Raw genomic sequence first — 26,650 nt, 5'->3', positions numbered from 1 at the left:
GCCAGGAACGGGATCTTCCTAAGAGCTGGGTGGCTCCATTCCTGCCTGGCACTGCTCACCTGTCTCCCCAGGGCCAGAGGCAGGCTCCATAGGATTCTGGCCCACATTTGGAGGAAGGAGGGCTGAGCCTCGTTAGCAGGGTCTCACTGGCCACCAACCTTTTGGGGATGTGGCCTAGAAGCCATGTCCACCCTCCCCTCCGTTCTGCCTCTCACCTGGCTGGTAGACAGAAGGCCGGATGCTGGCGGTGGTGACAACCCGGGGCTTGGGCGCAGGGGCAGCTGAGGCCTCACTGTATGTATGAGTGGCAGGTGCTGGAGAGGTCGCCTTGGCGGGACTGTAGGCAGAGGCCTGGGGCCTGGAACCAAGGGGGGAGGAGTTAGCAGCCAGAAGCACAGCCCCACCCAGGCCCTGGGGCCTGCAGTCCTGGCAGGCGGGCTCCCCCGTCTTCAGGAGCCTCTGCGAGGAGAAAACCTGACAGAGATAGTCCTAGGGGGTTGCCAGAGGCTGTGAAGGAAAGACCATGGTGGTCTTTGAGGGGAAGAAGCTGCTTCTGGGGGCTGAGTCTTTGTGAGCCTGGTTAGAGCAATACAGCCCATTGCTGGTGCCACCACCTTAGGAGAGAGGGAGGAAAATCACCAGCCAGCCAGAAAGACACACAGAAAACCCTTCAGTCCCCAGGGAGAGATTGCCAGGGTGGGGCTGGGGCTGGAGGGGGCAGTAGCAAGAGAGAGGAGACAGATGGAGGTGGTCGGAGCTACCCTTCTCCCTAAACCTTCTGACCTTCTGGGGCACAGCCTCAGGCCACTGGCCTCCTCCCCATTCCCCTTCCTACGTGGCTGGAGGGAGCTGCCAAGTCTCAGGTTTCTGGGTGCTCCAGGGAGGGCTCATTGGAAGCCAGGAGACACGCCCCCCCCCACCCACACACACACAGAGGCTTCTCTGCACAGGATTCCTGTTGCCCTCTTCCCGCTGAGTTAGCTGCCAAGAGGCCTAGAGCAGCCTTTTCCCACTTGTGACCCAGGAACCATGGGACCTCAGTGATGGGGGGAAAGTACCCCAGTTCGTTGCCCTCAGGAAATGCCGTTCTTGGCCTCTCCCCTTGGAGAGCTAAAGGCTCTAAGTACTGGAGTTAAGCAGCACGTTCAACTTCGTCTCATTCAGTGTTTCCCAGTTTCATTTGTCAGTGAACAACCCCCCCCCTCTTTTTTTTCCACTTAAAACTGAAGAACACCTTACTGAACACATCCTTGGTCTCTCCCTACATCTTTCAGATCCCCTTGGGGACCACATGTCCATACCCAGGGCAAAGGGGTCATTGATGGGGATGCTAGAGAAGTGAGCCCCTGCAAACGTACTCCCCGCCCCCAGCCCATGGCTTCCTGCCTTCCTTCCAGCTGTTCCCCCAGGGCCCAGGTGCTGGGCAGAGTCCAAGGATAAGGAAGCACCTTCTTCTCCAGGGCTGTGGGAGGGGGTGGCCCTGAGCTAAGAACCCATCGCCCTGCCAAGCTCCTGAGCAGACCCAGAAGCGTGTGCAGTGCTGCCCAGATGGTATGGAGGTAGAATGAACCTCAGACAGCCAGTGCCCCAGATGCAGGGGGTGTGCAGACTTACCGTGCCAAGTTACCATGTTCCTGATGGGGTGAAGCATTGTCTCCCCTCCCTGGGCCGGCCTGCCCTGCTCTGATAAACCACAGTGGAGTAGGGGCCTTAATGGAAGAGGGAGTGTCCAGGGGTGTCCAGCCTCCACTATGGTGGAAGGCTGAGGGTCAATGGGGCTTAGCCAGGCTCTCCCAGCTGTGGAGAAAGCTTTCCCAGCATCCCAGGAGCTAAAGGTCCTGTGTCAGGGATTGGCATTGGGGGAGGAAGCAGAGGCTTAAGACACCCAGCAAGGATTCCGAGGCCATGCCAAGAAAGGCTGGGGTGTCCATTTGCCTCCCCCTGGCTCCCTCTAGCTCCATCTAGCCTTGTGCGAGAAGGGGAGGTATCTAGGCCCAGACCGTGGTTCCCTGGTCCTCTCTGCTCTGGCCTGGTGCTAGGACCCCTCCAGGCATCTCTCCAACCTCCACCCAGCCTTTATCTGTAAGGCAAAGGAAGGGTTTGCTCTGTTGAGGGGCTCCTGAGGGCCCCAGGACACTGAAGACACAGAGGCCTGAAGCACAGTGCTGGAGCTTACCCTTGAGCAAGGCCCCAGCATCTGGAGCTTCTCCATCCAACTTGAGAGGCATCTCCCCACTTAACAACAGAGACATTTCTTACCCTCTTCAAAGTTTCTTTGTGCCCTTACCTGAAGAGACTCTGGTGTGCAGAGGGGAAGCAACTTGCTAAGTGACCCCAGGAAGCTGGAATAAAACAACCCCTGGAGGTCCAGACTGGGCTCACCCTTGAGGCTTGAGTTGGGCTGAGCAAAGCCTAGCCTTGGCACCACCTAGGTCCCTATGAAGCCTGGGGGCAGGGGGGCAGCACACAGGTCTGCAGGCCACTCTGCCCACCCTCTATCCTGCCTCAAGCTGTGCCAGGGACCTTTGAACCCTGACCCAGAGAGGCATGACCTTTCCAGCAAAACCCTGGGAAGGGAGCATGGGAAACTGGGAAAGCTGGCTCTGACCCCAAACACCAACTTGACAGCTCCATGCAGCCCAGAAAGAGTTGGGCCTGTCTGGCCGTTACACTGCCTGGCCATTCTAGAATGACTCATCCACCCTGCCCTGTCCACCTCCCCGCACCCCTCTGCACCCTTTGCAAACTGCAACCCCCCATTGCCCCCCTTCCCCATCCCTGCCTTTGCTGGGTATCCAGGAGGTCAGATTGAAATGCAGTAACTCATAAGACTCGAGAGCATTTTATGTGCTAGGTGATTTATGCACACTTTTTTCTGTCCCAACCCTCAAAAATAGATGTTGCATTAAACATCTTAGCAGAGGAGAAACTAAGCTTCAGAGAAATTCAGTCACTGTCTGTGGATTATAGACAGTAAGTGGTGGAGCAGAGATTTAAGTCCCATGACATGGGCTACCTCTGGAGGTAGCATGCTCTCTATCAAGAGAGAAGAGAGGGTAAAGGAAGAGGGCAAGTTAGTCGCTAAATATCTGCCCATATCTGACCTGCCTGACATGCCCAGGTCAACACTGTCTCTGCTCCCTCCTCCAGAGAGCCTTCCTTGACTTCCCCAGACCACAGGGACAATTTCCATTCTCCCCCTTTATCCCAGTTCCAGGTCTCTCTTTGTTATCTAACTCTGTGTGTGTGTGCGTGTGTGTGTGTGAGAGAGAGAGAGAGAGAGAGAGAGACTTTTACCTCTATCTCAGAACATGTGCTGGGGGGCAGGGCAGCACGTCCCTATGTCTGTCCTGAGCCGCACAGTGTGTTCCCCTGCAGTGACCCCCAGTCTCCCCTTCGCTCTCAGCACCAGGCAGTGCTAGGCTTGGCTTCCCAAGGACCCCGGGGTCCTAACCACCGTGGACGGGCCTTTCCGAGGGCTGGACACAGTTGTCAACAGGTGGACCAAGGCTGAGGCCGTTCCTGCCTCCCTTGCCTGAGGTCAGGGCCGGCACCTGTGGGCCAGTTACCTTGGACTGTCCGCGGGGCTTGAGGCAGGGGCTGCGGCGGACGCGCTGGCAGCATGGGCAGTGGCTGCGGTCAGGGGTGGCGAGGCTGCACTGGGAGGGGCAGCAGCAGGTGGCTGGGCAGAAGCGGGCAGCTGCGGGGTGGCGGCCTGGCTGGTGCACACTGGAGCATGCTCAATAGGGGTGCTGATGAGGCGGGACCAAGAAAGACAAGAGGTCAAGGGGGTCCCCCTGCATAGGGATGGTGGCTGCAGCAGAGGCAGGCTGGGCGGAAGGCACCATCCATACTGCAAACAGAGTAGAATCTTCCAGAAGTTGTGTTTCCAGGCTCAGGGAAGGAGTTCCCAGGACCCCAAGAGGGAAGGGCTCAGAGCACTTGGAGGGCCACGGTCGCATCAAAAATATTCTCAAGCCTGGCAAGTTTCCACATACCCACCCCGCCCCCAATTTCTGTGTACTTCCTAATTTGTCTTTCTCTGTATATATGATAAAAACACAGTGTGGTGGAAAAGTAGATTGAACTACCAACCGAGTTTCCTCGCCCATCCTGTTTTCCTTCCCCATTTAGTCAGAGGCATGCATTGCATTTGAGAAGGGATGATAACAAGGCACAAAGCAGAGGTAAGACGTGCACATCTGTGGAGTTCTGAGAGCCTGGGTGTCAGGCTGCAGATGACTCGGGGCACTGAATGCATCTGGAAGACGGACGAAAGCTACCATGCCAGGCAGGTCAAGGGCATCGGAACGAGAAAGGGGGCAATGTGGCAAGGGGGATTCAAGAAGAGAGGGAGCCGTGTCCTTGTTCTGGATAAACCCTGGGGAAGTAGCAGGACCCCAGAGTCTCCCCTGCCCATGATGAAGGGGCAGGCAGACCCAAGACAGCCCAAAGATCCCCAGGCCATCATGTGGCCTAGCGGCCTTAGAGGGTTTCCCACACACCGCCCAAGAGTCATGAACAAGGTCCTGAGTGCCCACACAGCTGAGAGACCCTGTAACTGGGAGCGAGAGAGGTGGCTGTTCTGGCGTGTGCACCAGCATGAGACCACGTGGGTTGGGGATATCCCAGCAGATGTCAGCGCAGGCCGCCACCACCGAGGACCAGGTCCCCACACGCCCCACCCCCCTGCCTCTGTAAGCACCTCGTCCCCTGAACCAGTCCAGGCAAAAGAAGAGCATCAGAGCCTGGGCTGATAGGATTCGCTTTCTGCCATCTCTGCAAAGCAGGGCAGAGAATACAAATTAAATTATAGGAAAGCAACGAAATGCACATTCTGTGCTCCTTGGGGTCTTTGGACAGAGATCTGTACTCGCTACAACAGCAGCAGGATGCAGCTCCTGCCGGTGGAAATGACCTCCCCCATGCTCTGCAATTCATTTCTTGAACTCGTACTACCTGCCAGGTACGTGTCTTTAATTCCTGCCAACAGCCCTCTGCTCATCGACTCTGTTTAATAGATGAGGGAATGGAGGCTGAGAGAATTCAATCAATCGCCCAACCTCCTGGCACTTCCTGGCAGTGACAGCAGGATCTGAGTGATGTGACTTTGGATTTGAAACCTTACCCAGGACGCCAAGTGGCACCTTCATGGAGGAAGAAAGAAACTTCTTGTGATTAGTCAAGTAGAATCTTTCCCCAGCAAAACACACTCTTCTTATTTGAAAACAATTAGAATACTAATCTTCCCTCTGTGACTATTTACCATATGCCAGACCTTGTGCTGAATAACTGTACCAGCATCACTCCATTTGATCCTTTCAACCTCCCTGAGCGATTGGTATCATGATCCTTGTTTTACAGATGAAGAACCTGAGGTCCAGACAGATTGAATCTCTGTTAAATGCCACGCAGCTGCCAAGGGGCGGAAAACGGTGTGAGCCCTAATCACTACAAAGCTTCTCAATCTTTCATAGGAAGACAAATCGCCTGGGAATCTTGATAAAATGCAGCTTCCGGTTCATTGAGTCAGGGGGCTGAGAGTCTACATTTCCGATAGGCTCCCGGGGGGTGCCACCCACTGCTGCTGGTCCGCAGACCACACTTGGAGGAGCGCGGTGCTAAGGAGGTCTCTCCCAGGTAGCAACACAAGTGGGCCATGAGCTCTTTACGAAAGCGCTGCTGAAGTGCTCTCCTCCATCCAGAGAGGTGTGTGGTAGAGAAAGGCATGAAATAGCGGGAGAGGGTTGGGGAAGAAGAGAACCAGAGACGTGGCAAGGTTGTAGCTTGACTATCCTGTGGGAGGGAGCGCCATTCTTCTCCATGACTGTGTGGGACGAATTCAGGGTGGACAAGGGCAGTGGCTATGTCCTGTCCAGCATTTTCCCAGCTTAGTGATTCTGACAGAAAGCCTCAGGTAGCCCTGCTCTCAGCCTGCATCAGTGCCTTGAGGCCACTCACCCACCCTCCACAAAAGAACCTGGTTTCTAGAAGTCATGCCTGTGAAGCATCGCCTCAGAAAAGCACTGAGTCATAGCACGGAGCTGGCTACTCGGACCCTCCTCATGGCGCAAGCAGGTGTGGCCTGGGACAGCTCAGGCTGATGAGGACACCTGGTCTCCTTTATTTGTTCTCCCTGACCCTGTTGCATGCTTCTGGTGGGCTTCCAAGAACTGAGGACACCACTCAGGACAGGAGTGATGAAAATGTCTGGGTTAGAGACCGTATTCTGTAGGACAAACAGGAAGTCGGCTCTGCCTGTCCCTTTTGCTCTAATTCTCTGTCAGACCAACTTACGTGGTGCTCTCCCCAAGCATAGCTCCAAACGAACACTGAATTCTGGGGGGGGGGGGTGGAGCTAGATGGGGGCCCTAGGAAAATTCATGATCTAGCATCCTGTTTAGGCCCACTGTTGGCAGACACCAAGCAGCCAGGGCCTAGGAGAAGTAGGGGTGGTGCTGAGGGCATCCTGTAGTTTCTTGGGGTTCTTGTTCAGGTCAGCTCTGGCCTGAAGTTCCACAGGCGCCCAGAAACCCCAAGGAGAGCAAGCACTGCAGGGCACTTACTTGGCCCTGGCAGCACTCCTAAAGAGAGTACCCACCAGATCACCCCAGCCTAGTCTAGGATTCAACAACTGCCTCCTGACTCAGTCATAATCCACTTTAAATATCAAAGCAAAAACCAGACCAAAGCACCAAACCACCTATACTCAAATGCTCACAGCTGCATGGGGAGGGCGTGGCCGGAGGACAAACACAGACTGGCTACAGTCCCCCTTTCAGCCCATCGCTTCCCTCAGCCCGGCTGGCAGCAAGGGCACCGTGCCAACCCAGTGCCCCTGCTCTGTCGTGATGGCCCTTGATGACATGGCATTGACTTCAGCATTGGCTTGGCTGATGCTCTTATTGATGGCAATGATATGTATGGAAAGGATAAGGATGGTATTGGTGATGGTGCTGGGTCTTGGGTTTCGTGGTCACTGGGCTCAGGTTGGAACCGTGGGTGATGGTGGAGGTGTTGTGACTGATCATGCCGGGGGGTGGTTGCCACTATTCAGGTGATGATGCTGTTTGTATTAGTTAAGAGAATGGAATATGAACATCTCTGTTGATTGCATGATGGCAGAACTCCAGTCAGGGGGTTGCTCTTGAAATTATTCATGCTGCCACTGATCGAGTTGGCATTCCAGCTTGCAACCTGATGGCTACGGCTCAGGGCAGCCCTGCCCACATCACGCTACAGCAGGGCTGCTGCACTGCACAACTCCAGGGGCCCCGGGGTCATTGTACTCTAGGCTAACGACACCCCTCAAGAACACCGTCCGGTGATCCCCATAGGCTGTAGAGTGAATGATGCCCTGCAACCTTTGCTAGTCCCACGTGCCCTTCAGAATACAGAGTCCCCTCGCCTGTCATCTCAGCTCTGGACCACTAACCAGAACATCCATTCCAGTCAAACTGATTAACTCAGGGTTCCGGGACACCCCTTCTTCTCCTCAGCACTTCTGTTCCCTCTGCTTAGAACACCTGCCCAGCCTTCCCTAACTGCACTTGCCCCAATCCTACCTAGTCATGAAGATCAAACACGCAGATGGCTTCTTCCAAGAAGTTTTCTCTGACCCTCTGCTTGGAGGGGTGCTCCCTGTCTCTGGACCTCACATGACCAACTTTGCATCATGGTCAGCCACCGTCCACCTCGGTCCTTTCTGATTCCTTTGGCACCCACAGCAGTCAGGCGTGGCGCCTTGACTAAAGCCCATAGACACTGAATGCCAGATGAGGAAATCTCTCCTCAGTGTCACCCAGAGGGCTTTACACAGTCCCCTGGCCTAGGGCTGCCCAATGCGCTCGTGCAGGGGCTGGGGGTCATTGGGAGGACACTGGGCAGGGTGGAAAGCAAATGAGGGCCTTCCAGGGCTTCAGGAGGGCTTCAACAGGCAGGGGCCGAAGACAGGGGGCTGCGAGCCCACCAGCTCTGACCGGTTGGCCCACATCCTCTGCCAGCCTCAGGACACCCACTGCCTGGGACTTCTCTCTGTCCGGCAGCCCGTGGCCCCACAACCTACCCTTGGGCCTTGGAAGTCCTCAGCAAAAGGTCAGCTAAATATGGGTGTGCTCCAGGATGCTCGATGCAAGCAGGAGCCCATACCTACCCTCCCCTGTTGATCCCCCAGCCAGCCTGCTCTGCCTGGGCCTGGCCTTGGCCCTGGACTCAGACTGCTAGAGGTAGGAAGGGATGGGAGGCCAAGGTGGAATAAGCTGGTGGGGCGCTTCGGGGAGCAGCTCAGTGTGGTGGGCAGGATAGAGCTCTCCCCCTGGCCACCCCTTCCAGATGGGATTGCCAAGTCCCTAGAGGCAGAAAGAAGCCTATGCCCAGTAATGGGAGTGGGAGCAAGGCTCTGGCCCAGTCCAGCCATGGGGGGCATTTGGGGAACCCTGGGGGATGGACCTTGGCATCTGCCTTTATTTTTAGCCTGTGGTTCCCTCAATCAGGGGATAGGCTGCTGGGTAGGCAAGTGGGTAGACAGTCTTAAATGCTCAGGACTAGGACAAGGCCACAGGTGGCCAGGGCTAGAAGCAAGACCAAACTGGAGGTCTTCCACACCTGCCTGCCACTGAGCAAGGCTTCAGCAAGCCCAAGGCTTCCCCCTCCTCTCCTCTCAGCCATGGCCTCAGCCCACTGAGGTCCTCCAGCAGTTCCCCCGTGAGCTGCTCCTTAGTCCAGGCGAGCCCCTTCCTTGCTTCCTGAACCAGGGCTGAGCATGACAGTGCCTTCCTGGGCCAGGGCCTTGCAGCATGCCGGGGATGGGGATGATTTCTGATCAGTAGGCCTGCTGGTTGTGGTTGGGTGTGGGTGGGGAGGTAGGGGACATTCCAGAACCTTCCCCCCTCATCCCCACTGCCCTGTGGGAGGCTACAGCTGCCCAGTGGGCCGCAGTGCAGACTCCCAGCCACGATTTGCCCCCCCTGCGCTCCCCCAGCCCGGGTGGGGCCCTCGAGTCAGGAAGTCAGCAGCAGGCAGAGCTGTACTGGGTTCCAGCCCCAGTGGGCACTGCCCGAGCCCCTTTTCAGGGGGTGCCTGTCCTCTCCCCATCTCAGAATGCCCCTCGAGTGGTACGCACACAGGCACAGCATGACGGGGGCTGGTTTGGTTCATTTTAATTCCTCTTTATTTTAGAACAAGCATGCTTATATGTACAGGAGAGAGAACTAGGGAGCCAGCACACACAGCACAGAGAGGAGAGCACACACCCCAATCTCACCACAGCCTGGAGGGACCTCTGCCTCATCTACCCTGGGGCTTCCACTTCCTCTGCAGAGAGCCCTGTTCCGGGCTGCCCGGGCTCCAGAAGGCTCCAGAAGGCAGCGAGGGAGCAAGTGGGGCTGGGGGGGGGGCTGGGTTTGGCCTCTTCCCGGGACCCTGATCTAGAGGCGGCCTATTCCAGGACAGCACTAGGCCAGACTGCCTCTCCTAGGAGCTGAGGGGGGTGGGAAATGGGCCAGTGGCACGTTGTTTCCCTCGGTTCTGGGGGGAAAAACCTGCCACATCCTCTCTGATCTATGGTTAAGGCCCTGGGCAGGGGAACAGAGGCGTGGACCATGAGGGCGGGGTGGTGAGGGTTGTACTCAGGGTGGGGGCAGGAATGGGGGCAGTGCTGTGTGGGGCTGGGCCTCGGCTATCAGCTGTGGGGTAGGCAGAGAGCAGAACTGCTGCAGTGGTCTATCCAAGGTGCCCCCCAGCACAGCTATACATTCTCAAGCATCACCGTGGCGCTCACATGCCAGAACTGTGTGGGGGGTGGAGGGGGGTCCAGCCTGAGAGGAGTGGGGGGATTCCAGATAGCCTTTTAGCTTTTAACATTAAGGATTTGGGCCGAAAGGCCATGGTGCCAGTTGCGCAATTTGGCAAAACGTGGGCTGTTACGTTCCGTTTCAAACCTTTCCCTGTGGCACAGAGAGAGACAGAGACAGAGACAGAGAGACAGAGAGAAGAGAGGAGGAAAGAAAGGGTTAGGGGATGTGTCCCATTCTGTCTGACACCTCGGGCAGGGGGCATGGGAGGGAAGAGTTTGGTTTGGAGAAGCTTGGCCACCCACGGAGTACTTTCCTGGTTTGGGGCAAGACCAGAGTCCCAAGGACCAGGATTGAGGGACTGATGTCCCTGAGCTGAGTGAGTAGGAAGCCACGGAGTAGGGGCCTGGCTAGTGGGCCTGAGGTCAGGCTGGGCAAAGGGGTGGGTCTCTGGGTTCTCCCTGGCCCATGTGGTTAGGGCTGGGCAGGGCTGCTTTGGCTGTGGGCTCTTGGGACTGAACCACATAGGCAGGTGGGCCTAGCATAGTCTCTGTCCCCAGGCTGGGCATCAAGAAAGAGGGACGCCTGTTCCCGTGATGAGGTTTGGTGAGCAGACCTGTCACCTCCCTATGCTTCCCTGGCCTCTGCCAAGCCTTCTCTGTCCCCAGACAGAAGCCTTCAAATACCACCAACTGCCCCCATCTGCCCAGGCCTGAGCACAGCCAGGCACCCACGTGCACGTGCATCTTCACGAGACCACTGGCACACACACAGGGGACCAGGACTTCCCACCACTTCCCACCGACAGGGCCTCCGGAGCTCCACCCCCAGCCTGCTCAACCGAGGGCGCTGGACAAAACAGCCAAGGCACAGCCAGGAACGGAGAAACGGAGGAGAGGCTGTGTTCAAGAAACACGAGTGCTACGGATGCCAGAATCCTAGACCTTCCAGGCTGGAGGGACAGCTAATATTCTCCAGACCAGAGGTGCAAATTGGTGGCCCAGAGGCCACATCCAGGCACAAAAGCGGTGTGTTTAACCCGGACAGTGTTTAAAACTCCTTTTAAAAATGAATTGCTATGTCCAGACCATGGAAGACTATTCAGTAATAAAAAGAAACGAATGAACCATTGGTATGCTCCATAACTTGGATAAATCCCCAGGGAATCAGGCTGACTAAGAACAGCCAATCCCACAAGGTCACGGGCTATATGATTCCATATACACAACAGACTTGAAGTGATAGAACTACAGAAATGGAGAACAGATAACAGATTGGTGGTTGCCGCAGGTTAAGGAGAGGGTGTGCACGGTGGGGAGGTAGGTGTGGCTATAGACGGGCAACAGGGGGAGAATCCTTGGGTGAAGGAAATATTCTGTGTTTGGCTGTACCAGTGTCCACAGGCTGGTTGTGATTTTGTACTGTAGTTTTGCAAGATGTTACCATGGGGGATAAGGTGTGTATAGGATCTCTCTATATTTATAATTTCTTACAACTGCATGCCAGTTCTGCAATTATCTCAAGATAAGCAGTTTAATAAATGAATTGCCAGTGTATAAAGGTCAGGAAGAGCAGCGTTAGGTCTCTGAAAATCAGAGATGGGGCAATGCTGGTTTACATTTCTCTAGCAGTCCTGCATCCCCACATACACACCTTTCCACCACCCCACATCTGCATTACGTGGCAGACTCTCCCTCTACACGCTGAGTCCTGCACACTGTGCGGAAGATTCTGTTTGACTGCCAGCATCTTGAAAAACCACTGTCCAAGACCAAACTTTCCTGATACCAAGAGGAAGCGAAGGCCCAGAGATATCTCACGAATGGCCTTAGACCACGCAGAAACTCAGCGGCAGACTTGGGATCTAACTAGGATGTCTCCAAGGTCGGGGAGAAGGAAGGAAGACAGCAAAAGCAGGGGCCCTGCTGGTAGCACAATCGACCATCCTGTGACCACCCAGGACACAGACATGGCCAGTCTGTCCAGCCGGGCCCATGGTCTTTGTCATCAGTGCTCAGTGACAGGCTCAGAGATAGTCCCGGAGAGTCAGTGACTCTCATGAGCCTGCTCTCTTGCAGCTGTTGGTAAATTCATAGCCTGCCCAAGACAGGATCCAGGGGAGTAAAGAAGAGAGGGGGCAGAGAGAGAGGAGAGCCGGCAGGAGAGAAAGGAGGAGAAGTCCTGGGACACCCACGAGGCTTTCTCCTGGTGTGGTTTTCAAACTTACTAGGCCAGCAGAACGCCAAGAATGAAAAATCCACAGAACTTTTGCCATCTGCACGAAGGTTCCCTTTGGGGGAGGGCTCAGAGCTGTGCTGGCACCAGGAGAGTCAGCCATAGGAGCTGGGACAGAGCTGACTGTGCACAGGGAGGGAGGGAAGAAGACACTGGAGTGCCGCGGGAGGCCACAGTGGGGAGAAGGGAGGAACCAGTGAGTCCCTGAGCTCTGTTGGAAGTAGGGGAGGGAGAGGAAAAAGAACCATGGATGGGGCCACTGTGGAGTAGGGACTTGGAAGGGTTTTTACGCTGTGGAGGAGTGTGCAGGGCCACCCTCCCCTTCGACTCCTCTGTGAACTTGTCACTCAAATCAACTTTAGTCCTTAACACTTGGGGTCTAAGAGAGTGGCAGCGTTCTTTACACAGGTGAGCATTGGGTAAATGCAGAAATTGCTCTGATAAGACAGTTGAGCTCCAAGGTGGGGGCAAGGGGATGTCTGAGTTACACACTGGGGTCTTCTGGGATGGTCACACCCAAGCAGTGGGAACCCGATGCCTCGAAGATTCAAACCGTGCCTAGGACAAACTAGGCTTGCCTCTGCTTCCACCCTGGTCAGCGCTGCCCAGCATGGACCCACCCTTCTGAGCCATCAGAGCCCCGGAATGCACGCCCCAAGTCAGAGGGAAGCTATGGTGATGTCTCTGAGATTAGAGGCTCGGCCTTTGGATGGAGGCACGGTTCGGGCTCTGCCACTTCAGCTGGAGGCCAGGAGCCCCAGTATTCCCAGCACCCGTGTAGGAGCTAGCAGGAGGTTGCTGTCTTAGCCTGCCTAGAGAGTTTGTAAGGTGCCGGGGGTCTTTCCTGGAGGGGGGGGCAAGTCCACAGTAGATGCCTGGACTATTTAGAGCATCTGCCTCACCTGTAAGGAGAGGGTCCCTGGGGATTAGGCTCTGCCTTGGGCTGGCCAGCAGGTGGGCACTGGAGCCTCAGAGGGAAGCTACCTGCTACCAGCTGCTAGAGACACCATTTAGAAGGCAAGCCTTAATCTCAGACCCTCCGGCTGCTTGCAATTCAGTGAGATGAAAATGCCCACCTACCTCCTGTGACTCTGGGGAGAAGGCACATTTTGTGGGAGGCTTTGAAGGCAACTTCCCAGAAATTAAAGTCAGGAAAAGGGAGAGGAGCTGGAGGCTGATGCCCCTCCAGGCCTGGGTAGAAGGTTTAGTGGGTGCCCCAGAGCCTTCACTGCAGGGCCAGAGACCCCAGGGCTGACAGCAATGCAGTACTGGGGTGGGGGGAGCTGCTTTCTCAGGGTGGGGGCCCAGAACTGAGGGAAAAGCAGGATGGAGCCTCTTATTGGGCCCTCTTTCCAGATTTCCCTACAGAAAACCCTTCAGTAGCTTGGGGAGAGGCTCCAAGACCTGCACCAGAGTTCTCAAGACCCCAAGACCCCCTGCCTCCTGCTGGGGGCTGAGCCATGCTCCTGTGGGATTCGGCCCCGGGGGTGAGGACTAACCTGCCCACATATCTCCAGGACCAGGCAGAACAAGCCCCGGGAGATGCTTCTGAAAGGAGGGAATGACCGAGGCCCAGAGACACCCCTTCATACTGGCTTTGGTGTTCTCACTCAAGAACTTTGCAGAGCCTGCAGATATTCCCCGCGGAAATACGAAAGAGGTTCTGCCTTCTAAACGGTGTCTGGTTGATGAGGTGCGAGCTCAGAGTGACTGGCGAGAGGGACTAAACGTCACCAGAAGTACTCACTCCAGAGGCAGGGCTCTGTCTCACGGGAGGGAGAGAAAACACGCTGCAGGCTTCCTGACAGAAGGCTGTTTGCTGGGCGGGGAGCGGGGTGGGGGTGCTGGTGTGGGGTAAAGCCCCCCTGTCAGGGAGCTACACTGCTCACTGGAGCGTCTATGTGGGTGGCTTCAAAGAGGAAGGTGGCCAAACCGGAAGAGCGCCATGGAGCATAGGAGTGGGGACAGCCGACAGCTCAGTCACACTTGAAGTAGCTAGATACTAACTCGAGCGAAATCTCAGTTCGGGCTCTATGTAGACACGGTGCAGGCACTGAAGGGTTAACAACAGTTCCTGGAACTGCATTGCCGTTCATTGTTAGCAGGCCTGGGAGGACCGCACTTTCTGCTTGGATGCCCCAGCCAAAAAGTGGGAGCAGCCTGGATTGGCAAAAATGGAGGTTGGAAAATAAAAGCCACATCAACTCTGAGCAGACCCCAGAGCCCCACTGTCCGCACAATCCTGGGATCACTACACGCTGGTTAGCCAAGTATAGAGAGCTTGGACCCACGTAACAAGGCACCTCTGAGCCCCAGCCCCTTACAGGGAGGCCGCCCCAGGATGCACTGGCCCAAGACAGACTCTCCCAGGAAGAGCACGCACAACATTTGCCGCCGGAAGTATAAACACAATCATACAGGGCCCCAGGCCTCACCACGGAACACCCTAGGAGGTTCCAGTGGGTTCCAGGGCAGTGTGCCCCCCTCATGGCCAGGTCCATGAGCAGCTGGCAGGCTGTGGGTGGTAGGTTGGTGGCTGTGGCCCCAGGCCTGCTGCTGTTGGGGGGACCATACCCTGAGACACCTAGCCCTATAGCAGCAGCCATTGTGCCTTGAGCACTTTATGGAACTAATACCTCAGTGTAGGTCTGGACAGGTGAATCCCAAGGTCAGGTGCCCATGCCCAGCACAGCCCTCCGCACGCCTGCTTCCCAGTGCCCAGCCTCCAGACTCACAGGGGATGGGCCCTGCGGTGAGTGTGCAGGCAGGGCAGCCCTCACAGGGAGAGATGCCCTCATTCTCAGCAGCCCAGCAAAGGCCAAAGCAGCCCTGCCCCTGCCCAGGGACAGAGCCAGGAGAGCCCAGAATCCTTATTGCTGCAGCCTGGGCCCCGGGGATAAAGACTCAGCTCCAGGCACCCACCTCAGTGACCTGGGATGAAAGCCTCAAGCCAGTGTCTGCTGGAGCCCTTCAGGGGCCAGGAGTTTCCAAATACATAAACTTGAGAGGTTCCTTCCATGATTCATGTGACCTGGGAGCTGCCTGGGGAGGGATTGGGTTAGGAGAGACAAGGCCACAGAGCCTGAGTCCAGGCACTTACCTTGACCTTCGCAAAGCTTCTTCATCAGGGTCTTGCACTATGGGTAGAAAATTGCTGATCAGGAGGAATCGCAGAGAACATAGGAGACCCCACCAATGACTGAACAGCGATTGCCCTCCTGTAAACCGTGGCAGGGGAAAGCTGTGTGCTGGGCAGAGGGCAGGGGGAGAAGGGGGACCCAGAGGAAATGGTGCGGTTGGGAGGGAGTGGTCCGAGGTGTGGCCTGCGAGGTTCTCTTATCCCAGCTCTGGGCCGTCATTTTGCCCGCAAGCCACATGGCACGTGGGCTGCCCCCTGCTGGAGTCAGGGAGCTGGGCAGAGAGCCGATGTCATTGGCAGCCTGGCCCAAGGGGCCCAGAGGGGCTCGGCAGGCCCCTAGCTATCTGTCAAGGCCAGCTCATCTTCAAGGGCAGGGGCTCGACTCCCTAGCTTCTGGGGGCCTTAGGCCTCATGACCCCTCCGCATCTCCCCTGGCCAACCCTCCCCCCCCCCCCCCCCCCCCAGCTTCACTTACTGTATTCTGTCCCAGTCATCTGGGCCAGGATGCGGAAAGAGCGAGACTGCAGGTTGGAGGAGCGGCGGGCCCACTCGTCAGCCTCGTCTTCCGGCTTGTTCTGGTTCTTAATCACGGCCTGGTACACGGGGGAGGTGCTGTCCACCGCAAGGTCTTTAATAGGAAGGCTCCTGCAGGGCAGAGAGAAGCCGTGAGTGAGGGCGAGGCTGGAGGCCTGCTCCCGTCCTCCTGCACTGCCCCCACGGCTCATCTGCTCGCACCCCCACACCCTGCACACCGGTTGGTGGCCCCTACTTGTCTCAACCCACCATGCCCTCCACCCACTGCCATCCGAAAGCCTGCAACAAGGGCTTGGCCTGGGTCCTCAGTGCTCAGGGTGGCCACAGCGAGAGAGCGATTCCTCTCAGATCCCTCCTGTCAAGCCCACACCCCACCCTGGGCTGACTCCACACGCAGACCTGAAAACCCACCTCCACCCCAGCCGCCCCCCCGCTCAGGGAGAGGGCTGGGTCTCTTTTAAGGAAAGAAGAAGCAGAATAGTTCTTTTGAAATAATTTCACCCTCTCTGAGCAGCTCCTGAGTTTGGGGCTGGGTGACAACGGGCCTTTCGGGGGACTCAGAGGCTTCTACAGGATCAGTCCTTTGTCCTCCTCACACTGTTGGATCCAAACAAGGAGCCACCAGTGCCAGGCCTGCCCCAGAAGAGGACTGGGGGCTCCCGCTCAGCAAACATGAGCAGGCGTGGTGGGGAGGTGGTGTGAGAAATAAGGCAACCAGGCTGATGGGCTGGCATTGCCCGCGATGGGGGGAGGCAGTTGGCGGGGGGGGGTTCTGGCCTGGGGGAGCTGGGAGTAGAACTGCAGGGCAGGTCATTGGTCCTCTGCTCCAGGGCAGCAAGGCCTTTGGAGGGGGACCAGGTGACCTTCCCTTAGACTCCCTTAGGCACACAGCAGGTACTCAAAACTTGCTTAAATGAATGAATCCCACATCAGAGCCAGAAGGGACCCCAGAATCTCTTGGGTCCAGGGCCTCCCAGCCTGATTCAGACTGCAGGGCATCTTATGGGTGCCCACTTACCCTGGTCACGAGAACTGGAGGATCCTGGCTGTCCAGCCCACCCTCCCGGGAATTAGGGTGGACTTGGGTCAAGTTCACAGCAATGATGGCCTGGCTCCTCACCCTATGGACCAGTGGCCCAGCCCTCTCCCCTTACAGATGCTGAAACTGAGGTCCAGCGAGGCTAGCTCCAGGTGACAGCATGTAGGGGCCCTGTTGGGTCAGAGCCCAGGCTTCCTGGGTCCCACCCCATTGTCCTCTCCATCAAACTCTCTGCAGCAAAAACAACTCAGAGAGGCCACTTCTGCCCACTGGGGCCTTGCACACCCCAGATGCTCCATACCTGGAGACATGGCCCAGCCCAGGCACTCACTCCGTCCAGCCTCCCCTTGCCTGCTGCTGGGGCTGCCTCTCCTGCCCTCCAGAGAGCCAGCTGGCTGGGAGAGGGACCTCCCCAGGGCCCACATCTTCTAGCCTCTCTGCAGGAAGCTGGAAGGAAGCACTGGCCTACTTTCCCAGGATTGGGAGTCTCTCAAGATTGGTCCCCAGCGTATGGCTCAGAGTGGGCTCTAAGAGCAGGGATGGAGGAAGGTGACAAAAGGTGACCAAGACTTCACGGAGCTGCCCCTACTTCCCTAGAAGGTTCTGCCCTGCGCCCCGCCCCCCCCCAAGAGCTACGGCTACTGGCAGCCTCAGATCAGATGGGGAAGACCAGCAGATCCCTCTGGGGTCCAGCAGGGGGAGGCTGGGGCTGCCCAGAGAAGAGAGAATGGGATCTCACTATGAGAGGCCATTTCTGGCCTAGGGCGGAGCAGAGGCAGTGTCGGCTGCCCTCGAGTGAGAGGTGCAGTAGGAAGGCAGTAGCAGGACTCCTTGGTTTGCTAGAAGGGAAGGAGGAAGTGTGGATTTCACCATAGCAGAGGGAAGGTGTAGACCCAAGCCCAGGCCCTGCCCTTGAGCCTGCCTACACAGCATCGTGGTCCAGAAAGTGGTTGGAAGGTGTTTGCTGCCATTTCTCTGGAACATGCCCTTGAGGCACCCCCTGTTCCTTCCACAGCTCCAAGGGCTCAAGAAGGCTCCCTGGAGTGAGTCCCTTGGGATTCACATTGTTGGTCTCACTTCCCACAATGCTGTGCAAAGACCAGGGATTTGTGTTGCTGCCACGACAGACGCTGGGAGTCAGAGGAAGGAATTCCCGTCCTTTTGAGACTCTGGGGCTCAGGGAGAATATGTCCAGAGAAAGGATGGAACAGGCCCTATAGTCTTGGGACCCTGGGACCCTGGGTCCGAGGCTACTCTGGACCCACTCCCGACATGGTCTTCCTGCCACCAAAAACATTCCACAGTCACCACATCAAGGTCACCTCTGGACACTTATCCCACTGTCCACTGCCCCCAAATCTGACTCATCTTTCGCCTCCCATGGGTGGTACTGGCAGGTGCTGGCTCCTCCAGATCCATCTCCCGTGAGGATCCTAGGGAATGGCCTCCAAGAGGCCCCCTCATCACCCTCTTCCCTGAATAATGGCCCCGCGTGGATTCCGACATTCAAGTCTATGCTGTCCTGGAGCAGACGGGGAAGGCTGTGGGGAGCCGCCGCAAAGCACAGCACGGAGACCCACTCCCAGCCCTGGGTGCAGGGGAGGCAGGGTGATGTCATGACTCTGATTTCTGTGTCCGTAGTGACATTATTTGAGGCAAACCCCGAAAGCACTTGCGTGTATAGACTGCTGAGCATGTCGTTTGGCTGTGAGGTGGGTGTGAGGAAGGACACGGACAGAACCGCTGTCCTCAGACATATCCCACCAAACCCACACACCATCCCTCGACCAGACAGACGACCACGACGCGGAACAGACACTGTGGGGTCTACTTACACCAGCGGCGACGCCCTGCCAAGCAGAAGAAAGCCCAGCAGTAAGCGCGTGTCCGTCAGCGGATGGCAGAGGGGCCGCGCGCACACAAGGGAGCGGGTTAGGGTCAGAAATGAGTTATGGGAGCGGGGTGCATAAAGGAGGAAGAGAAAGAGACAAAAAGAAAACTGTCAGTGAGGAAGGAATCATGGGCATTAACAGCAGAAATGGAGCACCTTACGGCACAGGGGAGGGGGGCCGGCAGGTCCTACCCCCGGCACCATGGTCACATCAGCCCAGCAGGGCTAAGTTAGAAGGAAGGGGAGAGCCGGTTGCTTCCCAGGCACGCGGGCAAGGGAGGGGGAGGGGAGGGGAGGGGATAGGAGGAAGGTGGGAGAGGTACTCTGAGAAGCCTAGATTAGGTCAATGGTGCGTCATGTTAAAAAAAAAAAAAAAAAGTGGTGAAACCAAATGGTAGTAGTCTTTTTCCAAAGTGCAGAGTATATAAAGTTAGTGAAGAGCAGTTCTTCCATTATTTTCCACTGAACTTCCCTTTGGCGACGTTACCACTCTTAAGAGCACACCAAGGACACACGAGGCAAACAAATGTTAACAGGAAATCCCTGTTGGCTTTTTGGCTTAGTCAGGCAGCCCTGTTTTTCTGGGTACACATGAGCTAATGGTTGTGTTTTTAAACTTGCATGGTCATATATTCTGGTCTGAACAAAGAGCCAGCTCGGAACCTGGTGGGTTTGAGACTCAGGGCTCCAGGGCAAGCAACCTCTGCCCCCTGGTGGCCCAAAGGAAGCACTGCGAGCCGAAGAGGAGAGCCAGGGAGTCCTTCCTTTGGCCCGTGGAGCCTGCTTCTTGTAACTGCAGGGACGTCTTGGCCCCAAGGGCGGGGTTCCGCAAAGGCCAAACACTATGGGAGTTATCGGGGACTTTTAAACCCCTTTATCCCTCTTACAACATCTGTATTTCCTAGCTTCGGAAAAAAATACAACCATCATTTTAAGATTTCTTGCCTTGAGGTGCTTGAGATCCTGACTCGGGGATAAGATGTTGCCCAAAGAGATAATCAGTCAATTCTGAAGTCAACAACAATGATATTCTCAGGTAGAAAACAATAAGAGTGTGTTTGTGAGAGAGAGAGACAGACAGACATACAGAGAGGCAGAAAGAGAGAGAGACCTAGAGATAAAGACAGAGAGACACATACAGAAAGAGAGAGAGACAGAGAAAGAAAGAGGGAGCGAGGTCCCTATTACCGTTTGCACTATTAGCAGTTTCTTCCACAAAGGATTTTCAGCCAACTCTTTCCCTATTCGACACTCAAGTTCCTCAACCATTGCTAACAGGCTAATTCCAGGAACCAAGGATGTCCTAAATCCCACTGCCCTGAGGCTGGGCTTCCCTGGAACAAACAGGAAGAGGGGATGCTTTCCAGGCTCTGCAGGGGGCTGACTACCACCAGCACCTTGGATGGTTGGTCCAGAGGCCCCTTCCCAAACAAGACACCTGGTCACGCGTTTGAATTGCTCTCATCACTGGAAGAAAGCAGCAGCTTCCCCCAAAGAATGGCTTAGTTTGTGAGAAGACTGGTTTATCCAGAATGTGACCCAGGATTCCAGAAATCTCCTTCTAAACCGACCCCCTTGTGGAGCCCGGGAAAATGCAGAAGCTGTGAGAAGCACTTGGAGCAACCACCATATTCTTCAATTCTCCACCCTTCTCCTAAAGCTGACCGTGAGACTGATTCTGAAGAGAGAATACGGTGTTCTGGAAGGCCCTGGCAAAGGCTGGCTCCCCTCCAACGGCCATGCCCCTAGAGGCCCACGGTGAGAGAGGCAAGCTGGTCCCGATGCCTAATGTCTCTGATGGGGCCCAGCAGCCTGGTGCCCTTGGCCTCCACGGGTGAGGAGGCCCAGCCAGTGGTGGAGGCAGTGACCGATGAGCGACAGCAGAGGAGGGGAGGCGCTTACCCACTGAAGTCACTGCCCTGGGCCTGGGCCTGCCCAGCAATGGCGTCCATGATGGCGTCCTGGGAGTACATGCTGATGGGTGTGTTGTACTGCGCATGGATGATGGTGGCCTTGCCACCCAGCCCCTTCACCTCGATGGGCTTGTGGGTGGACAGGGCAGAGTCCTTCAGGGCGCTGGGGTTGAACCGTTCCTGGTAGTCGGCGCTGGGGGAGGGCAGCCGGGGGAGCAGAAGAGGAACAGGAAGGGAGGCAGAAGGAGAAAAGGCAACAGGTGGTGTTACACAGGGGTCAAAGTGAGGGCCGGTGGTGGAGAGACCTCCCAAGGCCTGATCCCAGGTGGGTTCCCAAGTCCCCTGAACTGTGGACAGCTGGGTCTGCTAGAGAAAATCCTCAGCACCCTCCCCAAAGCCCTCAGTAGCAGGTTTCTCTTGCCCACGTTGGCGATCCCAGATCCTGGGAAGCCTTGGCTCAGCCCGAGCTACATCTCAGGGTCAGCAGGGGGCGCCAGGCATTGAAAGCTCTCTCACCACACCAGCAGGGAAGCAGAGACAAAGAGGGTTGGAGGTCAGGGACAGGAGTTGGGCCACGCGTGAGAGGCAGCGGCAGCCCAAGCAGGGTCCAGAATGACCCAAAGGCAAAAAGCAGCCCCACTGGGCACCCATGGGGGTTCTGAGCAAGGTTCCTCCAGGAAGGGGCTCATCCTGCTGGCCATGCCCTCAGTGGCCCAGGGCTCTGCTCCTCCAGATGCTTCGGGGCAAGTGTTTCTTCCTCGGAGCAGGACTCAGGCTGCTCAGTCCTCCTCAAGTCCAACTGGCTGGGCGGCCACCAGTCTCTGCCCATCCGGGGCTTTCCCCTCCAACAGATGAGTGCACTCCCTGGGGCCAAGAAGGTCAGGCGCAGCCCTTCTGACGGTCCCGCCAAGACAGAAATGTCTTCAGGCTCACATGGAACCCAGCACCAGCTCGGCACACACTCCACCCACCATCCCCCCTCTGCCCCCAGAGCCAGCCTTCTGGTCTTAAGCAGCCGCAGCAGGAAAGAGGGAAGGGATAGGGCACATCAGACTGAGCCCTAGCACCCCTCCCCAGTGCCTTCCCTCCATACTTGCAGCTCCACACACATGCAGGCTCGCTCAGGGACACAAATGCACCCCCACTCACACATGCACACGCACGTACACATGCTGACCCCGGCGCACGCTGTCCAGACCAACAGACACACGGACGCATGCTGGGATATGCACACAAGTGCACACACATGCTTTCCTTTGATACTAACTTGGCTGGAGAGTTGGCTATCACCTGGGGAGGAGAGAAAGAGCAAAGAAGACAGGGCTGTCAGAGTGCGGTCCTGCCAGGGGCTCTGAGTGCTGGGACCATCCTCAGACTGGCTCTCGTGGAGGCCGCACCAGCCCTGACCTGCGACGGGTTAGGAGAGCGCGGAGGAGAGGGGGCAGAGCTCAGGGTCAGGGTCACGGTGAGTTTGGGTCAGAGGTGCTGACAGCAGTGTTTCCCCCTCAGTAGGTCCACAGCCCCTGAAGCTGCCATCTTCACAGGCGTTCAAATATCATGTAAGAGAATCTGCCACATACAACCTGGCTGGAGACCCCAAGAGAGGAAGATGGAGAGGGAGACACAGGACCAGCTGTGGCTGCTATGGGCAGAGCCAAGGTTGGAGGTGCCTCCGAGCCAGTCAGCAGCTCTGGACTTACCCTTGTTTAATGGGGGCCAGCTCTGGGAGTTCTGCTCCCTGAGCAGGATTGCCAGTGGTGCTGGGGTGTGCAGTGGGGTTACCCACAGCTGCAGGGGATGGACTCTCCCTCCTGCGGGAGGGCAGGCAGCCCTGGCCACTCCTTCTGGGGCACAGGGATGCAGTCCCCAGTGATTGCCCCTAAAGGCCCTGTGGACTGTCAGTGAGGCAGGACGGAGGAAAGTGGAAGCTCTGGAGAAGTACTAGGTCCAAGGCGTATTGCAGGAAAGTCCCCAGCCGAGGCAGCCCAGCTCAGACACAAGAGGGACCCCGCCCTCGATTGGCGAGCCTCCCAGAGCATTATCTCTGTGGGGGAGGTGTTGCCTGCTTTATGTTTCCTTAAATGCAAATCCCTTGCAGAGCAGACCCTGGCAGCACCAATGGCCCTGTCAGAAACCTGAGGGAAACAGTGTGGAGGGTCCTCAAAAATTTAAAAATAGAGCTACCCTATGACCCAGCAATTGCACTGCTGGGTATTTACCCCAAAGACACAGATGTAGTGAAAAGAAGGGCCATATGCATCCCAATGTTCATAGCAGCAATGTCCGCAATAGCCAAACTGTGGAAAGAGCCGAGATGCCCTTCAACGGATGAATGGATAAAGAAGATGTGGTCCATATATGCAACGGAATATTACTCAGCCATCAGAAAGGATGAATACCCAACTTTTACATCAACATGGATGGGACTGGAGATTATGCTAAGTGAAATAAGTCAAGCAGAGAACGTCAATTATCATATGGTTTCACTTATTTGTGGAACATAAGGAATAGCATGGAGGACATTAGGAGAAGGAAGGGAAAAATGAGGGGGGGCGGAATCCGAGGGAGAGATGAACCATGAGAGACTACGGACTCTGAGAAACAAACAGGGTTTTGTGGTGGTGGGGGGGACTGGTTAGCCCGGTGATGGGTATTAAGGAGGGCACGTACTGCATGGAGCACTGGGTGTTATACGAAAACAATGGATCGTGGATCACCACATCAAAAACGAATGATGTATGGTGACTAACATAACATAATAAAATTAAAAAAAAAAAAGAAGAAACCCGAGGGAAGAGAGTGCAGAAGGTGGCGTCCCTGCCCCCAAACCCTGCCACCGTCCCAGATCAGACCACTCCGGGCTCTGGCTGGGAGAGCCTGGGCCCCAACTGGCCTGACCCTGGTCATCCCTTGGCCAGGACTATGGGGACCCAGGCCAAAGCCAGGGGGCCTCTAGCCCCAGGCCCTACACTGTCTCAGAGCTGATATAATTCCCTCTGTCCTCTAGGCTCAAATAGCTCCAAGTGGAGCTATATTAGGAAAGATCTTCCATCCGTTCTCCATTTCTGGCCAGTGCTGACAGCTGCAGGGTCAGCTCTCGCCCTGACCAGCCCAGCGCCCCCTACAGAGGGCAGTGTTGGGGTGGGGCGGGGGTGGGGCTGCCGCCTCTGCCCTTCTCTGCCCTGGCACCCGGCACCCAGCTGCTAGCATCTTCTTTGGCATTGACCCTGCCCCCTGCTTAGCTTCCGCCCGAAGACTCGGAGGCTGGGCAGCCCGTAGCAGACAGCTTGGGGAGGACCAGCGCCCAGGTCTCGGGGAGAATAAGTCAAAGATGTAAGACCCACCCAGGGGCCCTTGCACCCAGTGGCCTGAGGGATACTGCCCTACCATGCCAGCTCACGGAGGATGAGAGGGGGGCTGCAGGGATGCTCTGGCCTGCTGACCTTGCACCCTGTTTGTTCTCTCCAATCCTCCCAAGAGGATTCTAGGTGCCAAGGATTCACACTGTAAGCGGCCCGGAGAGGAGGGGAAGGAGCTTCCTTTTGGAGCCAGACAGGAGAGAGTTCAAATCCTGACCCTGCATCTTCCTAGCACTGTGACTCCGGACAGTTCCCCACCGGTCCCAGCCTCAGTCCCTCACTCACAAAATCGAGATGGTGCTGCCCACCACACAGATGGGTTGTGCACACTGAACAGAATCCTGAGGGGAAAGCCCTTAGCATGACTTAAGTGTGCAACAGACGGGATGTGGGGATTAGCATTTACCAACTCTGTCACCTTCCAGCACTTAGACACTTAGCAAAGGTGGTAGTCTCAGCCCATCAGAGGCTGCCTGGGCTAGCCCAGGTCAGAGGCTCCCCCCTTCCAGCCAGCATCACCTGGGGACCACAGCATCAGCCTTTACCGTGGACGAAAGGAGATGCACTCCTTCCCTAGCCTGTCTACCCTTGCAGAAACTGTTGGGCCCTGCTGCTCTGAGGGTCAAGTAATAATTTAACACCTGTCGGCTTCTGAGAACCCCTGCAGCAGTGGGAAGGAGCCACTGGAGTCATGGGAAGCTGGGGTAGGGCTGGCCCTTATTTTCCTGGGCAGGTTGTTAGGTCCCTATCACCATGTAGGGAGGAGTCAGGCTGACCTGAGTGCCATTCCTGTCTGCCACTCATAAGCTGTGTGTGACCTTCAGCAAATCACCCACTCTGAGCTTCTCTTTCCCAGCTAGAAAATGGGGGAAATGATGCTCACCTCTGAAGTTGCTGAGAGTTGAAGTTAAATAAAGCACATGGACTGTTAGCTGGCCCCACGTCTAGACTGAGGGCTCATAAGGGGAGATGTTACTGTCACAGCAGGTGGGCCTCATGGAGGTCCCAATCTCTCAGAGGCTGACTTCCCTGCCAGGGGCCAGTTCCAAAGAGCACAAGAAAGAGCTACCAGCCCATCCAGGGCAAAAGGAGGCCATTTCTACTCTGCCATTCCTTGAGTTTTCTGGTAGAAGCTCCTTGCTAGATAAAGCCCAGGGGTTGGAATGCCTGGGTGACTCAGTCAGTTAAGCGTCTGCCTTTGGCTCAGGTCATGATCCCAGGGTCCTGGGATCAAGTCCCGCATGGGGCTTCTTGCTCAGCGGGGAGCCTACTTCTCCCTCTGCCTGCCGCTCCCCCTGCTTGTGCGCACTCTCTCTCTCTCTGATAAATAAATAAATAAAATCTTTAAAAAAAAAAAAAGTCCAGGGGTTTATGGCTTCGTCGCCCTGGTCCAAGGAAGCCAGGGTCCAGGTGCTTAGGCTGTGGAGTGCCCAAGGCCAGCTTCGCTCAAGATCCCAGAAAGAGCTGAGGGATATGGGGAAGCAGTGAACTGGTGGGGCACAGGTACCTTCTGTAGCAAGGGCAAAGGAAGGGCATGGGTGTGAGCCAGACTGACCCAGGATATGAGTCTGACTCATGGGTGCATCCGCCGCGTGGCTTCAAGTAGCACACAGCAAATGTGCCGGAACAGAGCTCAGTGCTGTGCAGGTGTGGTCTCTTTCCATCCTCCCAGTAATCCTGAGACATGGACAGTCTCACACCCATGTACAGAGGAGCCCTGAACCCCTAACCACTGGGCCGTATTGCCTTGACTCAGCCTGTTCTGCCTCTAGAGCACGCGGAGATAATTACACTGATTGCATGGGAGAAGTCAGAATAAGATGAAGGCAGGAAGGGCTCAGGAGCTAGTACGTGTTCCACTTGGGGGCTCCCTCCTCTCAGCCCCTCCATGATGCCCACCCTGGCTGTAGGTTCTTTTAGCTCCTGTGCTCGCAGAGTCCCTCCAGCTGGAGTTCAGGGGGTGGGGGGCAGGCTACCGTTCTCCTGCACAGCCTCTTTCTCCTCGGGGTCCTACTTCCTTGCCCCGTTCTTTTGAGGGTCAGTCCTACAAGCCCATGACACTCACCCCATTGCTGAATCTTTCTGCACCCAGCTCAGGTGCTCCCTCGTACAGGCAGCCTTCCCAGACCACTCCCAGCCCCAGAGAACTTACCCTCCCACTTCTCTAATTCTTCCCTGCTCCTGCCTCAGCGCTCCTTCAGGGGACCAGCCTGACGCTCGCCCCAGGGTTCCTGGAGGCAGCAGGCTTCATCTTGTCCCGGTGGGCGGGCCGGTGTGAACATCTGGGAGTCAGTGTCTTCTGCATTCAGACCTCACTTAGCCACTTAGCAGCAGGAGACAGCTGGACCTCGACTAAACCTTCTCAGAGCCTCAGTTTCCCCCTCTGCAGGATCCAACACGTCACGCCAGCTTGCGTAAAGCCATGACACCGCGGCTCCAGGCCAAAGTGCTAGCAGCCTCATTACTTGTATCGCTCTCAGCTTGTGCCGCCACATGGGCTGGCTGAGGCCAGCTCCTCGCTCTGACCGCCCAGCCTCTGGGAGCACTGAGGACCCCGGTGGCCCCAGACCACCAGCAGAGAGCTGCGCGCCCGTTACCTACCCTCCTGGGAGTCCGGCACCTGGGGCCTTCCCTCGGAGGCTCATCTGATACATCTGAGCCATCTCCCTCAGGGTCTCTGCCGAGTACAGGCCAATGGGGTTGTTATACTGCCTCAGCTGGCTCGAGCCCTGCGGGACTTTCGGGCTGA

General features: G+C 56.4%; 1 protein-coding gene across 1 annotated transcript in view; it reads right to left on the bottom strand.

Moving 5' to 3' along the window:
• The window catches only part of LDB3 (LIM domain binding 3), a 58,342-nt gene that overhangs the window by 19,163 nt on the left and 12,529 nt on the right, over positions 1–26,650 (bottom strand). Inside the window, exons 5-10 of the mRNA XM_044916515.1 lie at positions 21,810–21,832; positions 20,532–20,735; positions 15,641–15,810; positions 15,127–15,163; positions 3,570–3,752; positions 216–358 (exon numbers count right to left, since the gene is read on the bottom strand). Of these exons, the coding sequence (XP_044772450.1) occupies positions 216–358; positions 3,570–3,752; positions 15,127–15,163; positions 15,641–15,810; positions 20,532–20,735; positions 21,810–21,832 (760 nt within the window). The remainder of the gene's footprint in view (positions 1–215; positions 359–3,569; positions 3,753–15,126; positions 15,164–15,640; positions 15,811–20,531; positions 20,736–21,809; positions 21,833–26,650) is intronic.

This window comes from Neomonachus schauinslandi, chromosome 6, assembly GCF_002201575.2.
Source record: "Neomonachus schauinslandi chromosome 6, ASM220157v2, whole genome shotgun sequence".
Taxonomy (NCBI): domain Eukaryota; kingdom Metazoa; phylum Chordata; class Mammalia; order Carnivora; family Phocidae; genus Neomonachus; species Neomonachus schauinslandi.
Note: the sequence above shows the minus strand (reverse complement) of the source record. Positions and strands in the feature narration are given on the sequence as shown.